At 46.0% G+C, this 18,114-nt stretch overlaps 1 protein-coding gene across 1 annotated transcript; it reads left to right on the top strand.

Moving 5' to 3' along the window:
* Nucleotides 1-1,803: 1,803 nt before the first annotated feature.
* On the top strand, nt 1,804-13,632 carry LOC131294214 (potassium voltage-gated channel protein Shal). The gene is made up of 4 exons (XM_058322260.1): nt 1,804-2,931; nt 12,008-12,170; nt 12,270-12,458; nt 13,405-13,632. Exons 1-4 carry the CDS (start codon nt 1,817-1,819, stop codon nt 13,630-13,632), a joined length of 1,695 nt encoding a protein of 564 aa, XP_058178243.1. The 5' UTR covers nt 1,804-1,816.
* The last annotated feature ends 4,482 nt before the right edge of the window (nt 13,633-18,114 follow it).

The following is an 18,114-nucleotide window of genomic DNA, read 5'->3' as shown; positions in this document are numbered from 1 at the left end:
GATGAGAAAAGCAACCTCGAATCGATTGAAAATCAATGATCCAGCATGAAATGCAAACCACGGTCGTGGACTCGAGGATACATAGACACAACGTGGGAAATATGGAGATGATTTGCATCCGACAACGATGTTAAACCACGAGAAGATCTTCTCTGGCCGCGAAGTTTACTCACTTTTGAACACCATCATCATCATCATCATCATCATCGTCGTCAACATCGTGGAGGGTTCAATATCAGTTTGTCACTCCATCATTTCACACTTGCACGAGCACATCGCATAATGCGCCCGAGAGGATGCACAGAAGTTTGCATTCCCTTCGGGTCTCGCGTGAGGTCGAATTTCAAATCTCACTCTCTCGTCACTTTTTTCTAACACTTTCATCCACTAATGGATGCAATATTTACCAGCTTATACTAACGATGTACTTTTTTATTTTCTTTCCTCTCTCTCTCTCTCGTTCGCTCTGTTCCGTTGGGATTTCCCGGACATTTTCAGTTGGCTGAAGCGGACACCGTTACTTATCTCGTGCATCGGCAGCCGGAAAAGCGGGGACCGTTCGTTTCTGTGTGTATGTGAGTGTGTGTGTAGGTTTTTCTATTGCCACCCCCGTTTACCGTTGCCTGGTTGGTGAGATGGAGCACCAGTGGTGTGCGCGACGGTGGAACACCTTGCCAGCTTCCGTCACCAGCAGCCTGCACGTGCACTGCCGGCGGGAACATGCGGAAAGCGACGCGTAAAGCCTCCCACCGGAACACTGGCAGCGCGGCAATCTTCCAGCGCGGAGTGGGCGGAGAGGAAAAACGCCAGCCGAACCTGGTGGCCGAAATCGCAAAATCGTCCGCGTGCGCAAAGGACAGAGCCGGTTGGAATGAAAGTGATTAATCATCGCCGCACGCCAACGGTCCCGGAACGTCTCGGAAGCATCCCGGGGGCAGCGTAGGGCGGGTGAGGGAAGCATTGGGAAAACGAACGGACACGAACGGCGCGGAAAGAAGAGCGCCACGGGGGGAGGGAGCGAGAAGCAACAAAAACCTTCAAGGCCTTCGGAAAGCCTTAATCGGAAGGGAAGGAAAGAAAAGCGTAACGCGGAAGCTTCGATTTGTTGCGTTTTCCGGGAAAGTCCCAGCAGTCCGAGCAGGCTTTCTACCAACGAGGAGAACCGGGCATACCGGCGTCGGATCCACGGACCCCTCAAGGGATTGGAGTGGAGGCTAAAATATTACATTTCGAATACCAAACTTCACTGCGAAGGCGGAAGGAAGTAAGCAAGTTCCGACATCGGGGGTCGAAGAAGTATCTGCAGGAGAAAAGTTTCTTGCCCGCTTTTCCCAGGAAGTAACGGCTCGGAAGTGCTCACACCAGCACCATTCGCCATCCGGGGGAAGCACCCAGGGACTGGGATGTGTGTGTGCGTGCTTTAGTGGACGTGGAAAGCGGTTTATGTCCGAAGAGGGATTTCTAGCGATTTGCGTGAATGTGAAGATTATTGCATGTGTAGGTTGTGTGTGTGTCGGTGTGGAAAATCGTGTCCTCTAACTCCTCCGTATCGCGAGGTGTAATCGTCGTTGTTCGTTAGTGTGTAGGAAGGCGAGCGGCGCCAGCGAAAGCGTTGTACAGTTTAGCGCCAAACACAAGCGTGTCGGGTTGTGCGGGTGTCGTAGTGAGTAGGAGTCCGGAGTTGGTAGTAGCCATTTAAGGACGCGTGGTCCCTCGGGAGGGCGAACGGGGCCACTCCACATCCACCGCGTCCACAGCGTCCCCAGGAGGGAGCGTCCGCACCCTTGAGGACCATTGAAAAATTCCACCGAATAGCATGGCGTCGGTCGCCGCTTGGTTGCCATTCGCACGGGCGGCGGCCATCGGCTGGGTGCCGATCGCGTCCCATCCGCTGCCGGCGCCGCCGGTGTTCAAGGACCGGCTGCGCTCGGAGGACGAGAAGCTCATCATCAACGTGTCCGGGCGGCGGTTCGAGACCTGGCGCACCACCGTCGAGAAGTACCCGGACACGCTGCTCGGCTCGAACGAGCGCGACTTCTTCTACGATGAGGACAGCAAGGAGTACTTCTTCGACCGCGACCCGGACATCTTCCGGCACATCCTCAACTACTACCGGACCGGCAAGCTGCACTACCCGCGCCACGAGTGTCTGCTCAGCTACGACGAGGAGCTGGCGTTCTTCGGCATCATGCCGGACGTGATCGGCGACTGCTGCTACGAGGACTACCGCGACCGGAAGCGCGAGAACGCCGAGCGGCTGATGGACGACAAGCTGTCGGAGAACAGCGACAACAACCTGCAGCAGCTGACCAACATCAGACAACGGATGTGGCGCGCCTTCGAGAATCCGCATACTTCCACTGCCGCGCTCGTGTTCTACTACGTCACGGGCTTCTTCATTGCTGTATCTGTGATGGCCAACGTCGTCGAGACGGTGCCGTGCGGGGTGCGGCCGGGCCGCGCCGGCACCCTGTCCTGCGGCGAGCGCTACAAAATCGTCTTCTTCTGCCTGGACACGGCCTGCGTCATGATCTTCACCGCCGAGTACCTGCTGCGGCTGTTCGCCGCGCCGTGCCGGTGCAAGTTCGTGCGCAGCGTCATGAGCATCATCGACGTGGTGGCCATCCTGCCGTACTACATCGGCCTCGGCATCACCGACAACGACGACGTGTCGGGTGCGTTCGTCACGCTGCGCGTGTTCCGCGTCTTCCGCATCTTCAAGTTCTCGCGCCACTCGCAGGGTCTGCGCATCCTCGGCTACACGCTCAAGTCGTGCGCGTCCGAGCTCGGCTTCCTGGTGTTCTCGCTCGCCATGGCCATCATCATCTTCGCCACGGTCATGTTCTACGCCGAGAAGAACGTCGACGGCACCAACTTTACCTCGATTCCGGCCGCGTTCTGGTACACGATCGTCACCATGACCACGCTTGGGTAAGTCAACTACAAACTCTCTCTCTCTCTCTATCTTTTAAGTCCTGGTACGCGAGTTCGTCAAATGTCTTTTACTGTCTAAATGGGCAATGTATCAATTTTTAACACCTTGTCCGTAATTCTGTGTTATGGAAGAAGGAATCCAACTCATGTTTTTTAGTAATATAAGCGAACAGTAATGAAATACTATAAGACAGACCCATTTCCAACCTTCGACTATCTCTTTATACAACCTCTCTCAATCACGTGGTACCTGGTCCTGGTACTAGAATCCCATCAAGTCCTGGTCCTGGTTCTGGAAGTCATTGATTCACTGCTACGTTATACTGATAAATTGTACGATGACTTCATCTTTCCTTTAACATGTTGACTGCCAACTTTCTTAGTACAATCTTTGTTAATAGAACTTGTTATAATATTTCTTTAACCTACGGTTTTCAAAGGCTAAGCAAAGAAGCTTCCTAAAGAACTTATTTTAAATATTACTATAGTTTTTATGTTGCATTTTCATTTGCTTATGGGTCAACAACTTTTTCGAACTAATCTCTGCTGTCCCCCCTTTTCAGTAACGTGGCAGTCAGCGTGTTAAACAGCTGAAAGCCCCAGGAGTGGCAGTAATATATAGAACAAACTGGTATTTGTCCCATAGGCCGATGTATTTTACAGTGATTTATAGCTTTAAGGTAATCATGGTATACCTGATAAACTCTTAAGGAATTTGGCATATTATTACAACTTGTTTCTAAAATATTTATTTTTGAACCATAATTTATTATGGAGTGAGTTAATTCATTTCGTCGTAGATCTAGGTTTAGGTTATTCCACTACAACCACTGGTATTAGTACCGCTATGTGAGCACTTTCCCCCAGCCTAAATCAAAAGTAACCATATTTAAAGATGTGATTAAACTAGTTATACCTGGAAATTATTGGTTAGGGTAGCGAAAAGGTATTCAATATTAAATTATTCAAAAGTAATCCTGGTTTTCGGGGGTGCCCATGGCGCAGCGGTAGCGCGAGGAAACACCACACCACAGGTGTGGGATCGAATCTCGAGTCTGGCACCCTCCGAGATTACGAACGGCTGACCACCGATCTATAATATACCGTCTTTCGGTCACACAAACTCTCTTCGGAGAGAGGCCTTGTCCCATTAGGGGATGTCGTGCCACATAAAAAAAAAAAAAAAACTGGTTTTCTCTAAATCCACTGTTTTTACCTGTTAGTTATCCTGTTTTAGCCCTGTTTGTTAATAATCAACGTTTGTGAGTTACGTTCTGTACATAGTTATGTTGAAAAAATCACCGTCAGGGTTGATATTGAATGAATTTTTATTCCACCCCGGCCATAGACCACAAGAATATACCACAAAATACCTTACCGGTGACATTCTGAAATTACCGGGTCGATCCACAGCCAATAACCACCATCGGTCGTTAGCGTCGTTGTCCGAGCATTCAAATAGAACCACCATCCGACCAAACCAAGCATACCACCGAAACCTCACAACTATTCCCCCAATTCCCCCCCGTGATCAAAAGAAGAGTCGTGATTAAACGATTATTTACCCTCAATTAACCGATAAAATGGTACGATTATGATGCCGCGCCCCATTCGGTTGGACGATTATCTCGATTGCGGATTTAATTCTTGCCAAAATATTAGCATTCCTTGCGCTGTGCAGGTCACCTTCGCTCTTCTGAGTGGAAGGACACTTCGGTGAAGTGTAATGGTCCCATCATGAAACACGCCTCCAGGTAGCAAATGTGATTTTTCCCGTTACGCTGGAGCGTTTTCGGTCGCCAGAGTAATCTTACCATTCCAATAAATCTCGAAAAACATGACAGGTTGTTATCCACAATGCTCCGCTGGGAGGGCAAAGCTCAGCGATGCTGCAAAGTTGCTAAAAAGCAAGTCAAGTAAAACGAGCTTAACAGTAAAAAGGAATTAGCGAAGTTTTGTTGAAAATTGTGTTTGCCAATCTCGTGCGAGATCTTACCTGACGAACAACACGAAGCGAGTCCAGAAGTTTATCGTCAACCATCACTTTGGACAACGCGTTTGCTGCGTTGCCCGTCCACATCTGTCCCAGTTTGACGAGGCATTGTTTCGACTACAGTTGAGGCAATTTTTCAACGCAAACCCCCGAAAGACGTCGTTAGTCGCGGGTTTTTTTTTTCTCAAACATCTTTTCCTTTCCGCTGCCACGTTCCCGCCTAGGCTAATATGTTCGTTTATGATGCAATAAACAACAGAAACTTCCAACAGTTTCCTATCGCTGCGCCCTGCGGCATCATGCGGGAGGAACGGCCCGTGGTCCCGGGAAGATGCTGCTACATGTGGAAGGTATCTTCTCATATGAACCGTCCGTCGTTCACCCGAACGGAGGACCATCGGAACCATTGATGTTCGGGATCACCCGGACTGCCTAAACAGCAGGGTAAAGAATTATAAATTCGACATCAGTAAACTTTTCCCCCGATAATGAACAATCTGCCGCAGTCTGAGCGCGTGCAGACCTAATTATGCGCGAAGTGCGCTTCACAATCAACATTGATGGAAAAATGTGAACCACTTTGTCCTCTCTCTCTCTCTCTCTCTCTCTCTCTCTCTCTCTCTCTCTCTCTCTCTCTCTCTCTCTCTCTCTATCACTTGCGAATCGTGGAACCCTAATTGGCGCATCTCTCGCAAAACCGAACTGATGTCAAAGTTTATTCACACCTTACCACCCCGTAACGGTGGGTTGCCCTCGCCCCACACCAAAGGAGTGGTTTTCCACATTACACCACGCAGGACCCGCGTGGCAACTTTTCCCACTAAATAAACCATATTAAACAGCTGCACCACATCAAAGCCTTCACCCCGAGGGTGGGCCTGCCATCGCCATCAGTTGTTGGCGTCTCGGCAGCGTCGGCGAAACGCCGAAAGCGTGCAAATTATTCCCATTAACCCATGTGGTTTCGAAACGTTTTTTTATTTTTCTCTTCTCCTCCGGTTATGGTTAGTTTTATGATATTTTCTTGTTTGGGGAACGGGGAGAGAACGCGAAAAAATAGCAATATTGTACAGCTAGCAGCGAAAAGTATCAACCAAACACGAAAAAGCAAAACACACCCATTTGGGGGAAATGGGAAAATGTCGCAACAGCGAGCGTTTGGTGAAATACATTCACAAGTTGAGTGAGTTGAAAAGTTCGTTCGAAATTCGATTCATTTTTACGATTTCAGATGTTAAGAATGTAACAAAATTTAATTTGAAAAATTTCAAATTCAAGCTATGTTGTGACGTTTAGAAAATATTTTATAGTAAGTATTAAAAATGAAATTCATCGTACACAAGAATTAAAAAACATTACAATCATTATACATCATCACAAACAACATTTTTCCATCCAATCGCATTCAACAGCAGGTGCGCAATGTTTTTCACATCTATTTTTCCCTTGCCGACCGAAAAACACATTTTCGCACATTTTGACAGTTGACTGACCAACTGACAGCAGTTTCCCCTTTGCCTTGGTTGCTTTGTGCTTCGTGTAAAAGCTAAGCATTGTAATTCCAATACATTCCCTACCTTGGCTGGAAAGGGCATTGCACCGATGGAACAACACCCATAACCGCACGATGTCACGTGTCGCATGAATTATGACTAGTTCGTGCAGTTCGCCATCCAGAAGTGGAGCTCGTTTTCACGAAATTAGTTTAAGCCGCACTCATTAGCGATTCTCACGATGGCTTCACACTTTGCCACGTGCGCCGGCCAGGGAAACCCCGCTGGAAATACGCTCAGAACGAAAGCGAAAAGCAAGCTCCGTAAGCTTCAGACCCCGGGGCCGGAAACCGCTGGATGACAATTTTAATTACTCAAATGGCACATTTTGCGAAAGTTCTTTCAATACTCCCAAAAAGCGAGGCGTACCGTGTCGTTTTAAGTGTCGGATCAGCCTACCGCGGGGAGGGGCTTCCAAAGTGTGTGAAAACTTTTCCGGTTGCCGCTGGAAAAAGCTTCGCCACCAACGGCGTGGTTCACCATTCGGATGGCTCACTTTGGAAAACTCTCCAGACATGTCATCGTGTCCCGCCCGGCGGCGTTTCTTATGCCGAATTCCTGAGCACGAGTCGCGAAATAGTTAGCGAGCGGGCATTCATTTTTCTTTCCCTTTTCCGTGTCGTGTACCCTTTCGTCATTTATGTTTTCCTCCCAACGCGGTGGTCCGGCGTACGTAAAACGATGGCAACCCCTAATGGGTGACCATTTGTAATGCTGTTGATCGATGATTTATGAGCGAAGCGAAGAGTTTCATTCATTGTCCACCACGGCCCATGTTTTTGCCACTGAATTATGGTTCCGAAGCCACCGGAAGTGGACCGGGGTGGGGGTTCGGATTGTGTTCGCTGAATGTGAGAGATTGTTTTTAATGCCCTTAATTTATTGGTCCGCTTGTTGGCCTTGTTCGTGCGCTTGGTCGCTTGGTTTTTCTTTTTCCACTACTTTCTTGTTTCCAAGGGCCCGGAGCATTTTTACTCGAGCGGCTTATTTTTCTCCCTTTTGGGTTCGCTAATGGTTTTGCCGTGGTTCAATGCTTTCCGATCGAACTTTACGATCAATTTTCCCGTTTTTGTTGCACCAACAGAAAGTCGGAAAACTCTCGGTTCATTCCTCGTTTCTACTCATTTTCCTATTCTAGATCCTGAGGATCATTGATGTTTCCATAATCGTAAATCACTGCACTTTGCTATTGTCAATTAATGGCTCGGAAAGGAGTTCTACGTATGCTTGGGTTTTCTTTCTATTTAAAAATAGTTTATCTTAAAGAGGTGAAAAGAATTTAAACCCACTCCGAAACGGCATGCAAAATTGCCGTAATGAATTCGTCGAAAGGATGACTTTTCTTTATGGGGTGAAAATTCAACTTTCAACCCCAAACTTGACGGCACAAAGATTTGCTAGCAGACGGCACGGATATCCAGCTACATATCAAGTTTCCCGTCCAAGAAAACTCCGGACGCTAGTTCAACACGCCACCATCGTCTGAGCGAAAGTTTCCCTTTCCGGTTGTGAAACAACGTTCGAGTTGTTTCTTGTTTTTGACAAGTTTCGTGCAGTTCAAGCAAGCAGGTGCATGTACGGCCACTGCATAGAACTACCTGCACCACCACCTCGAGCTTCGAGCCAACCCCAATCCCGAAACCGCGGCCCGTATCATTACGAATGATAATGAATTTGTTCGCTCGCAGTGGAACGATCCCTTGGAGTTCACAACCGCACCGCTTGAACCTTTTTATAGGTGCAATTATATTGTAAAGTCTCTCTCTCTTTTTTAATGTCCTTATCGCAAGCACAGTAGACGGGCGAGCAGTCATCATTGGGAAAAACTTTTTCCCGTCTGGCGACCGGCACGGGTCGATGATGAGCGTGACGATGGAAATAGTAATCTCACTAACAATGGAGGAATTCAACCATGCCACGAGACACGTTGTGGGAAGGTTTTAAGTGCCTTTGGAGAAAGTTTTCCCCAGCGTTGAAGTGCAGAATGGAGAAGCAATGGGCAAATGTCTTAGTGAAGAAAGTTGATACCACGATGTTGAATGAAATATTTATAAACTCCATTGGTGGAAGGATTCAACTTATTACGAATACCTTACTCAAGTCATGAAATATAAGCCATGTCATGCTTATTGTAACAAACTCTGTTCCAAAAATAACTTCACCACTTCATGGTGAAGACTTTTTCACACCAGGATATCTTTCTACAATTTCCACCTTTCGTAGCTTATTTTGCCCTTCGGCTTGGGGAGGACGAGAAAAAAAAACCTATCGATTTGATGACCCCGAAGATAGCAATCTCTAATTCTTATTTGCAACTTAGCACGTCCTTCTATTCCGGTCGGGAGTAATGTTTGGCTCTGGCATGTTCAAGGTGCTAGGCATACGGAACCAAAATGAGAAAAAAAACAAAGCCCAAAAAAGCTTCACAGATTTGAAACGCCAACACCCGCCACCATTCTTGACCTTCGTGGTGAGCCTCAAATTGGTCGATGAGAAAGTGAGCGGGCGGGGTTTGGGGAGAAAATAAGACGTGAGAAAAAGGCACACCCCACTTCCCGTTCGAGACCGGTTGAGGTTTAGGCTTTGCTTGACCTTTCTGTCGCCTGTCAGCCGAACGATCTCGATGGCCACACCGGCCATGCGTGATAAGGGTAAATAAAAGCTCGTTGTTAACTGCGCCGGACACTGTCATTAGCCGGACGAGCTTTCGGGGCGTCGGATCCATGGAGCTGTTGGAAAAAATGAAGAGAAAAAAAAGTAAAAACTACAATTGGCCTGGTTGGGTCAGTAGTTGAGCTGGAAGCATTTTTCCTTCCCCCCCAGGGAAATAGAAGGGTACGAGATAACGAGCGGAATAATTCCGGAAATTATGCATTCCTTTTTTACGTCCTAAGGCCAGCAAACGTTTAGGCGCCCCCGAGTGTGAAACGACGGACCGGGTTTTACTGAATTGAAATTGCGAGTTTAAGACCTAAGCCAGAGCTTGTATAACAAATATAAAAATGGTTTGTGTGAATGAAAAACATCACATTCATTCTTGAGCGCAAAACACAAACATCAAACATTCCATTCGTAAAAACAAACACAAAAACTCGGCAAAGCCTCTCGGCTGTAAATCGTCGTTTCTGTCGACGCTCGAATGAATATTTACTCTTGCCAAAATCAACAAGCGGTATCACTGGAGCGAGATTAATTATGTTGTGATTGTTCCGGAGTGCAACAACTTCAATCACGGCCGCACCGCGAACGAGCCAGCCCTACCACAACACCCAAGGGGCATCGCTTGCAAGTGCATCAATTAGCTGATGTTTTCCCAATGTCCCGCGCCTGTCCGTGCACCCGGGAAAACGGGACGCACGGCCAATCGTACGTACGGCTCACTAAGCGCACCCAATTTGTAGCGAAAACTTTACTCACCGAAACCCACATCCTCGCCGCACCCCGCGCGCGTTTCATTCCTCCGTGGCATCTGCATCTTATCTGGCAGCGGGCCAAATGGACGCCAGACATTCGCGATTCGCCCAAGACCGGCCCGACAATTGCGTCATCGGTACGAGGTTTTGCAAAACCCGGCTGACGCGGCCCGATACGGCCCATTTTGTGTCAGGCCCATCACGGCCCACTGCCACCGGCCTCGGTGCTCTGGTATTTCAGTGACGCAGTGACGCTCGCCGTGACGATGTCGGTGCCGACGAGTGGATGCTGTGTCGAACGGTGATGGCTCGCTGATGCACCGCACACACTTTGCGTCGAAGTTGTTATTATGCAGAGGACGGTCCATGCTTCGTGTTGGTTAAATTGTAGCAGAGATAATTAAAAGGAAGAACATTTGGCGACATCAATAAAAACCAATGGTATTTTTCCGTTTTTAAGAATTTGAATGATGTGACTTTTGACAAACGGACCTACGTTGATTTTTTTTGTTGCGTTAAAATTTGTATGTTAAATTAAGTTACAATGTTCAGTTCAGTTCCGACCCAGCTACACTTCTTCGGTCCAGAATAAACGCATCCTTCGCTCTTTTATCAGTAAAAATACTACCCGATCTCCTGATATTGGACTGAGATTAAAAATGTTCTTCTCTGATGATGATTCATCGCCGTCTCATTAACTCCAGAAGTAACCTCAAGATTTACAGAAGTAGGAAAAAGAATAATCAAACTCTATATCTGCTAACACTACATCATACATCAATCCCAATGAGATAACACATGAAATTTATTTACTTTTAAGAGTTTGTATTGTGGTTGGCTAACATAATTATACATTTTTGAAAGCCTTAACCAATTGCATCATTAAGTGATGGATTTTGGGCAAGGAAGGTGATCTTATAGAAGAAAACTATTCTCTTTTTTCCCGATCCTCTAGTGCCCAAAAATAAACGCCATCATTTTATGTTTTAAAACATTAACACAGCGTATTTTCAATTTGACACAAGAGATCTTAGCGAACATTTATTGATTTAATTTTCAATGATAAATAAAATATCATTGGAACAAGAGCATAATCACATCCTTTGCTCTTATTTCACTCTGAACGCATACTCTAAAATCAATTTTAAACAAAATGCGTATTGAAATGGAAAACTTGCTGTGGATTATTATTTGAATTGGGAAAAATAAATTCACAAATGTTATTCCCTGTATCGAGGTTGAGCATGTAATTTTAGAAAGCAATCACCTAGATGTATCCTAGCTTTGCTCGGACAAGTATGACAATAAAACGAACGTCAACCTCCAGGCTTTGTACACTCTTTTGGTTTACACTCAATTCTAGTTCATGTAACAGGTATGAACATACCAAGGAAATTCGGTGCTCCAAAAAATAGCTTACACCATCATTTAGGCGATTTTCATATAAAACAATACGCTGACGTATACTGGTCCGCTCAGTTCGCTTTTTTGCATTGTTTTGCTGGGAGGAAGGAAGTGAGGGCAACAAAAAAATAGCGAGAAGGATATAGAACTCATAAACTCTTGTTTTAAATAAATAAACTAACGACAAAGTGTTTATCGTTACCAAAAATTCCAGCATAGCTAGAAGGCCATCAGTTGATAAATTACAAATTTAAAAGATTCCTTCTGTTTCATAGCATAAATTACATTAAAAAAAAAACAAACTTATTAACCATTATCTCAAAATGCCCAGACTGTGAACGTTTTAGTACTTCAATTCGGCTGGGCTCCCTTCCGGGGCTGCTCGAGTGAAAAGGGGCTCTCATTCTTTACCTAGTGAGCTAGAACACTCTTACATAACGTATAGCTCCGATTTAGCAAGAGATAACTATGAATATAGTGAGAATTAACGATTATAAGACTAAGGGAATCACACTCTGTGCACTGACTTAACGTCTAACGTGGAACCCGAACCCGCGATCCTGGAATTCAAATTCCCATGCTCTACCACCTAGCTGGGCTTTGCTAACTCATTCAAATGTATTTCTTCCCAAATGTGAAAACACCATTAGAACTCGCAACTGTTGAGTTGAAAAGTACTAACTTATACTTGTACCTCCCTATCTTCCCAGCTACGGTGACATGGTGCCGGAAACGATCGCCGGCAAGATCGTCGGTGGCGTCTGCTCGCTGAGCGGTGTGCTGGTCATCGCGCTACCTGTACCTGTAATCGTGTCCAACTTCAGCCGCATCTACCACCAGAACCAGCGGGCGGACAAGCGGAAAGCGCAACGGGTAGGCTACCGATCGGGCTCGGACAGCTCGCTGTAAGTACCGTGGGCTCGCCGGCCAGTGTTTTAACCGCGCGACACCTTTCTCCTTGCCTACTTGTAGAAAGCACGACTAGCCCGAATACGAATAGCGAAAGCGGGCGCCAGTGCGGCGTTCGCGAGCAAGAAGAAGGCGGCCGAGTCGCGCCTAGCGGCGCAGGAGTCCGGCATAGAGCTGGACGACAACTACAACGACGAGGACATCTTCGAGCTACAGCACCACCATCTGTTGCGGTGCTTGGAGAAGACCACGGTAGCTATACACTACGCTAAGCCGCTATGCGAATCGAAAAACCACCCTGCAGTGGGGGGGAAAACTCCCTCCCTCGATATCTCGCTCGCTCTTTCTCTCTTTATCTCTTCTCGACGTGCTTTGACGCTGTCTGCGATGTGCACTGTTTTCTTGTGCTTCCCTCGTTTATCGCAACGCTCTATATATGTCTCTCTCAATTTGTTTGATTTCCCTCCTGCAATAGCTTGACTACTATTTTCGATTACTACTTTTACCGTTCTCTTGCATCCTCTTGGATATTTCTTCTCAACTGCACCGTTCACGATAAGCGACACGTTTCGTTCATCCATTGTCATTCTTTCGAGTGAATGCATTTCGTCTTATCACGTGCTGCTGCCTCTCTGTTTCTTTGTCATGCCGCCATCTTTCCCGTGCTCGTACATTCGCATGCTTGCCCGCCATTCAGGGCGCCTCCATTACTGATCATCCTCGCTAGGCGCATTTGCTAGCCGCAATCGTGAAAACTGCACCCAAACTTCGAGTCCCCGTCGTCGACCCGAACGACGGGAACGGTCAGCTTTGCGTTGCTGTTGCGAAACTTCTTCTTGTTCATTCGTTTACCGTACCACCCACATGCATGCATCACCCGCTTAGTAGAAGTAGTCGACCGACCACTCACACTCCATCCAAAATCCTCCTTCGCATCGCGCTTTGCCGGCTGAACGTAACGCGTGCGTACGAACAAGTCACATGCGACAGTCCTCAACAAACCTACCTATAGTAGTAGTTGCAATGAGAAGTAGTTGGAAGTAGCCCGGAGTAGCGTCGTAGTGGCTCTCCAAGCAAGTCGTAGCCCACCGCTTAGCCACCAAGTGCCAGATATACTAACGAACGGTTCGATTTCTTTCATGCCCGAATGCACGACGACAATGATGATGGTGATGATGATGGTGATGAACGCACGCAGGACCGGGAGTTTGTCGAGCTAGAGACGCAGTACAATGGGCAAACGAAGCGGCCAGGATCGCCGTCCCCGATGGCCAGCCCGTCGCATTCGGCCAACACGGCCACCGGAGCCACCGGTCTCCTCCAGTCCTGCTGTGGACGTTGCTGCTCGCAGCGATATCAGGTAAGACTGGCGCGCCGTACGTCCCCCGACGTCGTCTCCTGGACGGCGGAGGACACACACAAATGAAGACCCAGGAAAACAAAATAAAAATTTAAAAAATGGAAAGCACACAGATACACACACACATATACAAACACATACATACTCAGTACATACACTTAGACCGTGTGTAGCGTGCACTCCATGGATGAAGCAGGTTGTTCGAAGTGCAATATGAGAAAAATAAACAACCACATTCGGCTATTCGACACTCCAAAATCCATCCGAACACGTTAATTCGTGCAAAACTGCCACACAACACTTACACTCGTAAACAAAACAGACACCAAACGGTTGGGGTTGTAAAAACAAATGAAATTGAAGTAAAAGCGAAATGTTATAGCAGGAAAAACAACACCACATATGGGAAAACCAAATCCGAAGCCAATCGTTAAAGGAAGCTTATTGGATGGCATTACATTTCAAAACAAAAGGCAGGAAGGCACAATTTGAAACTTCATTGGAAACATGGGGACCAAAGTGCTTTAGAAAATTAGAGAAGGAACTTAACATTTTGCAGGGCGAATTTGGTAGCTTTTATTTTTAGTTCTTCCGAAAGACCGGTAGCCCCTTCGAATTATTATTGTTTACCACGACAAAACAGAAAAAACGAAAAAAAAACAGTTGCACACAAAACATGATACACTTGCAACAGAAAGTACACTCCAACGGAAATTTTACACAAAAACACTTATTATAATAAAAACATCTTGCTAATGAAGCAAACGGTACTTTGCGACTGGAAGTGGAAATTTAAAATTAATTATATAAAATACTTCAAAATGAAACGACCAAATCGAAGAAAAAAAAACACTAGCTTCAGAAGGGTGAAATACAAAACCTTTAGTGAAACACAGTTCATTCCATCGATCGGTTGGTTAAGTTTGTGAAACTAGGGCACGACCACACGAGGCAGAAAAAGACGAGAACGAGCAGTAAAGTGAAATAAGATTGAGAATGGAAAAATAAAACCGCAGAACCGAACGGTTCGCCGCGAAGCGGAGCGAACATGAAGTGCAGCATCATACGAGTTTGATTCTGTATTTGAACCATCATCACCACACAGGAAAACCGGGCCTTGGACGCCACGGGAGACAGGAGCGGTGTCGGGGACTGCGAAAGTACAGGCAACGGTGGTGCAGCCAAGTAATGAACCATAAAATAATGATCCCTGATGGTTGGTTTTCCTTTGAGTTCTTTTAAGCGTTCTGATTCCCTTCCAATGTACCTATATTCTCTTTCCACTCTGTCTTTCTTCTCGCTGTCCCAATGGTTTCGGTTTTCTCAGTGTCTTATCCTTGTTTTTTTGCCCATCGTCATCAGTAATATAAAATCATTGGAAAAAGTTTTTTCCACCAACTCCATCTCAGCGGCATTCTGTGCACCCTGTGTTCGATGTACCTTTCCTTCCTGTGTTTACTACAACTACTAATACTACTACTACTAATACTACTACTACTACTACTACTACTACTACAGTTTTACTCTTCCCCCTGTTCCCATTGTTCTCCAATGTTTTCTATTTTATGGATCCTGTTTTTCTTCACCTTTCTCAACCCTGATGCAGTCTGTGGCTGGCGTTTATTTGCTTTTCCATTTGCCACCAAATTTCCTCGCTCCACTGTTTTCGTTATCCGATCCCAATAAAAGTTTCTCGTGCAGCTGTGCATCTTGGTTCCACGTGCACACCCGTGTTGCCCTGGTCCCGGGGGTTCATTAAATGTGATTCTATGATGATAAAGGCAACGTCTATGGCGTCCCAGCGCCATTTTTTTTCGAACCCTTTTCCATCGCCATCGTCGAAAAAGCGCATCGAGTGAGAAAACAGCATCGGGTACTAGATCAATGTAAAGCATTCATTGGGGATATTGTACATAGCGTTGCAGGAATAGTGTAAAGGTGTTGGTAAGGGAGGCAGATTTTGAAGAAAATAGTTGAAAAACAACTTTCTGTGCTAATTGTAATCATTGGCAATTGATTGAAATGAACAATAAATGCACACAAGCTTCGCATAAATAGATTTGTAGCTTCAAATAATTGTGAAAAGACGGTGGAAAACTAGCATCACCATAGAAAGGCCATATTAGAAGTGTAATTATGATGTACGATTATATGTTTTGAACATGGAAAGGCCCATCTTTTTAAACATGTTTTTCTTTTTACCTTTCTTTTTTCTCTTCTCCCCGTACGAATACGTAAACCCAATTCGAAACAGTAAACCATTCGAACATAAAACCATCCCCTTTGCAAGGTACCGGTATGCGAAACAGAACGACCGAACAACCCTTCCCCGTCGTCCCTTCCAAACCCTTCGCTTTTCCTTCGTTCCAACATGTTGGAAACAAACGCGAGTTCTTCCTCCCACTCCCATCGATTGTTATACAGTGTGTACATGCATCATGGCGAAACTAATTCATCTCTTAACTGCCTTTCTTGCAAAATCGAATAAAACAAAAACAACCCACGTTGCAAATCGCCGCAAACTTGCCTTCCCGTGAGCTGTGACTAATAATGATGAACGTTTCTCATGTTAGCCAAATCTGTGATTGGACTTTCAGATACAGGTAGAGTTAGAGTGTTTGCTGTGTTTGTAACTTCTGTACGTGCGGATGCTGATTCCGTGTTGGTTTTATTTATACATTTTTGTTTCGTTACTTTTCATACTCGTTGGTTTTGTGTTTGTGTTTTTCTCCTCCTACTCTCAGGCAGGATTTTCCACTGACAACACGTTTGTTTTTTGTTGGCCATTTTCCATTCACTATTTTTCCACCATTACTTTTTCCACTGCTCTCTATCTGACCTTAGCCGATTTAAACTCAACATCGTTGGTTGCTCGGTGATCGGTACTGTATATAGTTTCGATTTTGTTCATCTTTCAAATCACACTTGCGCAAAGTCTGGGCCAATGCAATGTAATGTGTAACCAACTGCTCGCTTTAAAGTAGAATAAAAACAAACTCGAAATGTAGAGCTAGAGAATGCGAGCAAACAAGAGGCGCACATCAAAAGGCATACATTGTAAAAATTGGATCGAACGTCAAAGGATTAAAATGAACGCGCATCAAAATGGCGAAAAGTGAAAAGGCAAACCGTGGCAATCGCCACCCTTCCTGTTGTGCTCGCAGATAGTTATTATTTCCGGTGCCCCCCCGGTGGGCGGTGGGTGGCAATTTATCGCTTGTTGAAAGTCACGCTCGGTACGCCACCGATCGTTTAATGCATGCATGCAAACTTCCCGGGCCGTACTCGGAATGTACAAACAGACAAACATTATCAACCGAAACACTTGTAAATACATCACTTGTAAATACACACTCCACCCTCAACATCGACGGAACGAGCATTATATTTTTATACCGATGCCAATGTAGAGTTGACAAAAAGAATCGAATCGAGCACAACCCCAGGTCGATGCCGTGTTCGGAGTTCATCAGCCCGAAATGAGCATAAGTGAAATATGACAAATGGATGGGATGGATTTTTATGAGGGGATCCTGGCCACCCTCTATGGAGCGGTGGTGCGAAAATCCCACGAACTATCAACAGCTGAAACTGAAACCAGACCAGGAGAAGGGTCGGTTATCCCTATCCTGGCGCTTGGTGCATTCCGTGACCGTCAATGTGCATGATGTGCAATGAATAATAAAACATCACTCGTAACCACCGGCTCGAACCGGAAGATGGATGGGAAAATATCCATCTGCCCTCCCCTCGGTGATTTCCCCTGGAAATGGATCGCTTTCGGGGGTCATTCTGGTTTTTGGGAGTTTGGTAACACGTTCTGGACTTCTCGGTCGGGCGTAACTCCAATAAATCGAGAGAAATATGCTTTCGACCATGGCGATGATTTTTTTCCCTCGACCCGTATCCCATTCCGGGTATGAAATACTTTACTGCTTTCATTTTTCACCCAACACCATCCCGAGGGTGTGGGAATTTTCCACCAGCGCTACTGATAACGCTGCACCCCCGGTGGATGCATAAAGTGTGTTCATGTGTCATTCGTTTTTTCTTGCTTCCCCCCTCCCATGGTACAATCGATTGTTACGAATTTGATGGAGTGGATCTAGTGCACGTTCGGAGGTGAAATTTATGCGGGCACTTGGTGCCCCATTTCCCATCCCGGGAGGTCGTAAAGAGAAATGGGGAGCAACAGTATGCTTTAGTGCCTGTTGCAAAGCTAACGGGGCGATCGGCTCAAACTGATGATTTACTTTGGAGAGCGCGGTGAAATGGTTAACCGATGCCAGGGGGAAAGAAATGTTTCGATGTTTGCCGATGTTGATTACGGGGATTTGTTTATGGCGAACCATTGTTCCGTCGGTTGCTTACTGCTATAAACATGCTGCTGTATACGCGCTGGTGAAACATGTAAAGTGCACAATAAATAATAATGTAAATAACTTGCAAACAATGAAACTCTCAAGAACGAGTCATGTGAAAGTAGAGGCACACCAACATATATATTCGCACAGGCTAACATTAATACTCAGCTTAAAACACGCTTTC

Source organism: Anopheles ziemanni, chromosome 2 (assembly GCF_943734765.1).
Source record: "Anopheles ziemanni chromosome 2, idAnoZiCoDA_A2_x.2, whole genome shotgun sequence".
NCBI classification, from domain to species: domain Eukaryota; kingdom Metazoa; phylum Arthropoda; class Insecta; order Diptera; family Culicidae; genus Anopheles; species Anopheles ziemanni.
Note: the sequence above shows the minus strand (reverse complement) of the source record. Positions and strands in the feature narration are given on the sequence as shown.

Coding starts and splice junctions, on each gene's coding strand:
- LOC131294214 (XM_058322260.1), top strand. CDS start 1,817: ATGGCGTCGGTCGCCGCTTGGTTGCCATTCGCACGGGCGGCGGCCATC. Junction 2,932..12,007: donor GTCACCATGACCACGCTTGG/GTAAGTCAACTA, acceptor CTATCTTCCCAG/CTACGGTGACATGGTGCCGG. Junction 12,171..12,269: donor ACAAGCGGAAAGCGCAACGG/GTAGGCTACCGA, acceptor GCCTACTTGTAG/AAAGCACGACTAGCCCGAAT.